Source organism: Myotis yumanensis, unplaced genomic scaffold, assembly GCF_028538775.1.
Source record: "Myotis yumanensis isolate MYYU_CA2020_CCGP unplaced genomic scaffold, mMyoYum1.0.hap1 SCAF_3, whole genome shotgun sequence".
Lineage (NCBI taxonomy): Eukaryota > Metazoa > Chordata > Mammalia > Chiroptera > Vespertilionidae > Myotis > Myotis yumanensis.
Genome location: NW_027223754.1, coordinates 81,188,760 through 81,196,245, shown reverse-complemented (window position 1 = coordinate 81,196,245; position 7,486 = coordinate 81,188,760). Strand labels below are relative to the sequence as shown.

At 41.7% G+C, this 7,486-nt stretch overlaps 1 protein-coding gene across 2 annotated transcripts in view; it reads right to left on the bottom strand.

The window, feature by feature from the left end:
* Positions 1 to 1,095: 1,095 nt before the first annotated feature.
* The window catches only part of CNMD (chondromodulin), a 28,655-nt gene continuing 22,264 nt past the window's right edge, over positions 1,096 to 7,486 (bottom strand). Inside the window, exons 6-7 of one of the 2 annotated variants that reach the window (XM_070407454.1) lie at positions 5,194 to 5,360; positions 1,096 to 1,631 (exon numbers count right to left, since the gene is read on the bottom strand). In XM_070407454.1, coding sequence (XP_070263555.1) covers positions 1,416 to 1,631; positions 5,194 to 5,360 — 383 coding nt within the window. In that variant the 3' untranslated portion in view covers positions 1,096 to 1,415. The remainder of the gene's footprint in view (positions 1,632 to 5,193; positions 5,361 to 7,486) is intronic. The other variant, XM_070407455.1, reaches the window with a different exon arrangement.

The following is a 7,486-nucleotide window of genomic DNA, read 5'->3' as shown; positions in this document are numbered from 1 at the left end:
TAGCTTTTTCTCCAGAAGCCTGCTTTGCTGTATATTCCCTTAATTGCAAGCATCTGAGCCTTCATCTGATAACCAGATTTTAAAAATTCTGTATGATCTTACAGACAAATTGGAAAATACTAAATGTACACTACTAAGGTGTATTTAGAATATGAGAATGTAATAAGATCATGGTATCAAGACCTATCATCTCTCTGAATCCTTGTTTTGGAAAACTGATTTTCCTTAAAGTTCTTTATCTCTCATATTGTGGGATTCAGAACTAATATGCCAAAAATATGAAATACCTGATCCTCTTCCTGATCTGAATATTTCAATTTCTAAAGACAGCCCTGGTTCTTGTCAGTGTTCCTGAGAGACTTTATGTCATTATAAATAAATAGGCTATTCTTCCTCAGCTGTATCTGCCAAGCCGCATCCAGCCCTATTACTAGGAGAGTAACTAATTGGTAATTGAACTACATCAACAGCCTGATTTGTATTCCAGAGGAAGAAATCATTACGCTTCTTCATGCCCAGTGAACACTTATTGAAAAGAGTGTGAAGATCTCTTTTCAGAATGTCAATGAAAGTCCTCTTCCCACAAGTCTGATTTATCTCTGGCTACGTTTCCCCTCGTTAGCCTAATGCTTTTCCGGGAAGTGACTCCTAACATAGGGCAGCTACCTGTTATTCACATGCCAGATCGAGAATTTCCCATGAGCTACCACATTGAGGTTTATAATGTTTACTTTCAGGTAAATTCCATTATTTGTCCTGTTTTCCTTCTTTGTTTGTGGTTTGTTTTTTAATGTTTCTATTGATTTTTGAGAGAAGAAGGGAGAGAGGAACATGGGCTCACATCTGATCGGGGATCCAGCCCATAACCCAGACATGTGGCCTGATGGGAATCGAACTGTAGACCTTTCAGTGCACTGGACAACTGAGCCACACTGGCCCGGGCTTGTTTGTGTTTTATCTGGAGGCTCTGGGAGCACATTTGCAAGACTGGGAAGAACAGTAAAGGTTAAGAACAATTGAGGAATTCTATACAAAACAGAACAACTTAATTAGTGACTTGATTTAAAGGAACTCAAGTGTACATGAGAACTTGGACAAATTGTAAATTTTCATGTTTATTTCAAAATGGCTTGGGACGGAAATCTTATGAGCAGGCCTTATGGGCAAAGCAAATAAAAAATAGCAAGTAATAAAAGGATTATTATGACATTTTAGTCTACCTTTTCAGTACATTTGCACATTCTGGATAAAGTTCTGTAAAGCAATGGAGAAATATTCTGTTAACAGTGTCTCAAAGAACATTCCTCAGATTGAGTATAAAATACTTTGTGGTCCCTTCAGCATCAAGAGTTTTCATACTTTGGTTGTCTCTTGAGTTACTTCTTCCTTTACAGCACCTGGTATATGAAGTGATTTCACACCATGCCCAAGATGCGGGCCACCCACCAGCTACATGGCATGACGATTCTGCAGGCTGACCGGCAGCCTTGGTAATTATAGGGCCATGGCTGATAGCCGCCCAGGGGCTCACAGATCTTCTGGCAATGGGTGTAGCTCCGCCTGCACTCTATGCAGCAGATTCCCTCGTGGTCCAGTCTAGGGTCGAATGTCATACCTTCCCCTTCCTGCTGCTGCGAAATAAAAGAATTATTTGGGTTTTCTTCATAATGAGAAGTTTGTAACACATTTTTTAAAAATAAGATCCTGAATGTTCATTGCTATAAGAAAGCAGCATAATTTTCTGTAAGGAGTTTTCAATCATAACCTTCTAAGAAGTTCAGAATTTCTTCTAACATCCAGGAACTTCACCTACCTAATCTGTCACTGCAGGAAGGTGTTTTTTGTAAATATTGATGGAGTGTCTCCATGCTTTAATGAGCCATGATCACCACTCAATAGGGACTCATCTTGTTTTAAATAGGCAAACAAAAAGGAGTCATGATTCAAAAGTAGCATTTCTGCCGCTGTTAATTTAACTCGGCAGGAACTCGTCCTTCCGTAGGGATGGCTTCCAGGCCTCCTGGGCGCACACTTTGGGACTCACTGACAGGCCAACGTGGCTGTTCCAGTTGTAGTGGCTGAGACACCATGGAGTCATTTAGCTCCTGCCCTTACATCAATGTAAGGGGCTCTAACCCTCAGGAAAAGGCCCCACATAATGTGTGAAAATTCCAGACCGTAAACTGCCTTCTTGTTCCTGTGTGCCATGATTAGAGTTACAGAAATAAAGTCATATTGATGAAGTAAAAATTACCTACAAACAGCGTTTTCTCACCACTGGAGAGCACAGCGCTGGAAGGAACTTGTCCCCCTGCCAAATTTACGTATCTGGCTTTCCTTTTTATGGATATCTAGGGGTATAGTTTCTGTATCCTCTTTAATATGGTATTGAATTTCATTGCTCAAAAGCCCTTATTGTTAAAGTAAATCCTTTGTTCAATTTAAGCCTCTTTCCTGGAGGTAGGTGAACTTGGGCAGATGCAGCACCAAACACAGGCTTGAGCTGTGTGAACTCAGCACCCCTGTCACCTGTTCTGGTATAAAAAGTCTACTCAAATTTTTTGGAGGGAGATGGCGGTTTTTATTATGAAAGATTCAAACATACTGGAAGTGAAGAAAATTGTATACTGAACATCATCTAGTTTTGACAATTGCTAACTTGTTAAACTTGCTTGCTTTTTTCCCCCCGACCATTAAAATTCAGTATTGTGATATTTGATCCATAAATACGTTAGAATGTTACTTCCCAAATAAGAGAATATTTCCCTACACAATCACACTGCCATTATCACACCTAACAAAATTAACATTCCTGTTAAATTTTTGTCATCAAAATATTTGTCTTCCTCTCATACCATTCTTTCATTTTTCAGACCCCTCCCCCACCCTTTTTTGGCTTATCTGGGACAAAAAAGAAAAAAAGACAACCATCTCACTAATTGTAGCTGACTCTTCTAGGGTACAGAGGCAAAAAGCCTGTTGATTGAGACATTTTTTAATCTTGAGGGTTCAGCAAAGCCTTGTTAGGATTAAAATGTTGCGAGGGAATCTCAGGTTGTTGCTCTAAGATACCTTAAAGAAATATGTGAAGGACTGAGGTCATGGAGAGGTGTCTGCTTAAAGGTGAACACAAAGCAAAGGGGGAAACTGATGTAGTTGGAGTTTTTAAAAGAATATGGACACTCAAGCCTGGAAGCCAGGTAGACACAGCCCTCCTCCCCACCTGTAAAGGGGCTGATGCCTTTACCCCTTGAACCAGATTCATCTAATCCAGCTACTTGGGGAATAAACTATATTAAATTTTCTGTTTGCCGATTCAGATATTTCCTTTCTTATTCTTTGAGTTTTAGGGAATGAAATACTGTGGTGTCCTGAATTTTCTGATAAGCCTTGAGCTATTTAAAAATACTTTTTACTCTAAGTCTTTGGAAAATATATTAGTCTAAAATGATAAATTAGAAAATATATCTGCAGCACATGAAATGGAATGGGCCTGAAGAGGTTGCATAGAAAAAACACAAATGGCTTATCTGTATACGAAAAGATGCTCGATCTTGCATATAATTAAAGACAGGCATGATAAAACAGCTAGGAGATAAATTTTACACCCCCCAAAAACTGGTAAAGCTTCTTTTTAAGTTTGATAATAGAGGCCTTTTATTACTATTTGAACACATGTAGCTAGTATAATTTCTTGGAAGACAATATGATATCCTCTATTAAAATATAAAATTCCTATCTACATTGACTCAGCAGACCCAAGAGTCAGTATTTATATTAAAGATATATTCCCTTGTGTACAAGTGGGGCAGTAAGACTGATAGCCAAAGCAATTTAATGGGTACCATGTGGCAAGCAGTGTGTGGAGTGGGAGCTTCACCTCATTCACCTTCCCACAAGCCTAACAGCAAAAGACAGAATTTACATGTCCACCAAAGTAGAACTAGTGAAGTTGTACATCTATCCACACAAAGTAATACGATGTGGACATTAAAATGGAGGAGGTAGGTCTATATAGGAGATACAATCTTCAAAATACCTTATTGTAACTGGAAAGCAAGGTCCAGGAGTTTTGTATGCTCTTTTGTGTTCAATTGTGTGTGTGTGTGTGTGTGTGTGTGTGTGTGTGTGTGTACTTAAGCAAAGAAACTGGGCAAGTAGCTATTGTTAAGAGGTTGTTCTGGGGAGGGTGTCTGAGATGGAAGGGAAACTCACTGTTAATTGTATACCCTCTTATACTGTTTTTAAAAAGTATATGCGTGTATTATTTTTTCCATTAAAACACTAGTTACAGTAAATATTTATTTTTCTACTTCCTGCAAAGTATAGTCATAGTAGATAATATTTTGTGGAAGATTTGATAAGTTTTGATAAGTTTTTAACATGTTCATATCATCCTTCCAAATACGAATTCTCAATATTTTGTGGCCCTAACCGGTTTGGCTCAGTGGATAGAGCGTTGGCCTGCGGACTCAAGGGTCCGGGGTTTGATTCCGGTCAAGGGCATGTACCTTGGTTGCGGGCACATCCCCAGTAGGGAGTGTGCAGGAGGCAGTTGATTGATGTTTCTTTCTCATCGATGTTTCTAACTCTCTATCCCTCTCCCTCTCCCTTCCTCTCTTTAAAAAATCAATAAAATATATTTAAAAAAATATTTTGTGGAAGATTTGATAAGTTTTCAGGATGTTAGTATCATCCTTCCAAACACCATCCTTCCAAGCACAGATTCTAAAGTGCTTTATCTGTGTCTGACCTGCCTGCAGAGTGGGCTGAGAGTCCCCGGGGCAGAAGGTCCTGCCTGCCCATGTGCACAGGGCCTGCATAAGCACGTTCTCAACAGATGTCTGCTGAATGGGTGAATAAAGTGGATACAAAGCGGGGAAAGAATATTTTCCTTCTGTGTGCTGCCCCCAGGGCACACTCTTGGAAACATTTTAACATAAATTCCTGGTATGACTTTGTCTTAGGGATTTGCCTGTGACTCAAGAAAAGGAGAGCAGGGAAAGCAGCTTTGAATGAGGTTCTCACCGCATTTATCAACCCAGCAACAAACAAATGAAGACACCTTTTTAAAATATTGAGTAAAAGTCTCAGTTGGATACTAAATGTTTGTTTGAAACCTCTAGAAATACTACCACTCCAGTGCAGGTTTAATGCATTCATCTGAGAATGTGGCACAAGCAGCGTACGCACGTGGTAAGGGTTGTCCGGGTTGAAGGGGTCTGAGTCCTCCTGCACGCTGGGTCTGGTTTTGTTATTCAGTCTTCCAGGGCCTGGGTTGCCCCGTGGTCCACTGCGTGGTCTTCTGGTGGTAGTTGTAACAGTTTGTGTTACCAATTCTCTTCTTTCCCTCTGAGTTTCTGCAAAAATGAATGAATGAATGAAATGCTGCAAGTTAATTCCTTTATTTGAATAATTAAGGAAGGTCTGTGCTTATCAGGATGAAAAACAAAAAAAAGACACATAGACACACCTACATACCACTTAAATTTGTACTGATGATTTTTGTAATAATAATGCAGGTTTTAGTATTGAGTTAGTAGTTAAATGTACAGGTAGCTAAAATTTTATTTTATAATACTAACTAAGGTAGATATTGTAAGAGAGCTGACAAAATCCACCCACAATCCTGTTTTCTTTGCCTGCCTCTATACTAGGAGCTAAGAAAGTAAAATACTACTCATTTCCCAAGCGTGCCTGGTAATGAGGAGTGCCCAAATCACACATTTCTGGCCAGTGAGACACAAGCAGAACATGCTAGTGCAGTTCTGGGAAAGCTTTTGCTTTCTTGGTAAAAGGGGGCAGATAAGGCCTCCTATGTCTTGTCTTCCTTTCTTGACTGTAGATGTGATGTCTGGGTTAAGGGTGCCAACCTGTGACCAGAAGTGATAGGCACAGGATGATGAGCAGCATGCTATGGGAAGAAAAATGCTAAGGTAGAAAGAGATGTGATGACATCACAGAGTAGCTGGTAATGCCAGAAACATATCTCCAGACTTCTGGCTATATGAAAAACATTCCACCTGTAGTTGCTGAAACCACTGCTGGTCAGGTATTCTGTTACTTGCAGCCCTATGCGTTCATAATGGAATGACTATCCTATATAATAAAGAGGTAATATGCAAATTGACCATCACACCCTCACAAGATGACTGCCTGTGACCAGGCCGGCAGGGGGGTTAGTGAGGGATGACCAAATGACTGAACAAACAGGCTGCGTGGGACAACCAGGCTGGCGGGGGGGTGGGGGGGTGGGTCGTCAGTTGGGGGTGACCAGGCCAGCAGGGGGGGCAGTTAGGGGCAACCAGGTTGGCAGAGGGGGGCATTTGGGGGTGACCAGGCTGGTGGCGGGGGGGAGGGGCAGTTAGGAGCAACCAGGCTGGCAGGGAGGGGGCAGTTGAGGGCGACCTGGCCGGCAGCAGGGGGCAGTTAGGGGCAATCAGGCTGGCACACAGAGGCAGTGAGGGGTGATCAGGCTGGCAGGCAGGTGGGCAATTAGGAGCCAGCAGTCCAGGATTGTGAGAGGGATGTCCGACTGCTGGTTTAGGCCTGGGGATTGGGCCTAAACCAGCAGTGGGACATCCCCCAAGAGGTCCCGGATTGGAGAGGGTGCAGGCTGGGCTGAGAGGACCCCCCCACCCCCTGCCCCATGCACAAATGTTGTGCACCGGGCCTCTAGTATATGTATAAAACTTTACAGTTTTCAGGGGATTTATTATCTTGGTTGATTCTTATAAGAAATCCTATGGAATAGAAAAAGCAGATACTTTTATACATGAGAGCATGAAGCTCCAGAAACACCAAGTGACTTAGCCAAGGTCACAGAGGTGATGGAAGAGATAGGAACTGAAGGTAAACTTCACTCTGACCTCCAGCTCAGTGCTCTAGCTCACCACACTGCCTCGTGGTGGGCCCCGCAGCATGGCCTACGGCTGCCGAGTAACAACAATGGAAAAGACCACACAGGGTGGACTTTGGTATCTCTCTGAGTCTCAGCTTCATCTGTAAAATGGGGATAATAATAGTATCTACTGGTATCTCACAGGGTTGTGATAGAGTTAACGAACAATTTGAAGGATTTTAGCATAGTTCTTTTCCCAAGGAACTCATATAATACGCATTCATAGGTGGTGGTGATTATAGCATGCTATGTTATTTATGAAAACTTAGATGTGCTTTATAGCTGTGGTTAGCCTCTTGGTTTCTGAGGCATTGTTGGAAAGGCTTCAGGGAGACCTGGATTAAAATCTCCTCTTCTTTTAACTTAATGACCTCAGGTGAATTATTTAATCTCTGTGAACCTTAGTTTGTTCATCCATAAAATGGGATCATCAGTAGTTACGCAGACAGTTGTTGGTAAAGATTAAATGGGGACAATACGTAACAGTGCCCGACACACAGCCAAAGCTCAGCAGACATCAGCTGTCACCCTTCTCTCTGACCTTGTCTAGCTACCATTACCGGTGTCCCTGATAATACAGCATGT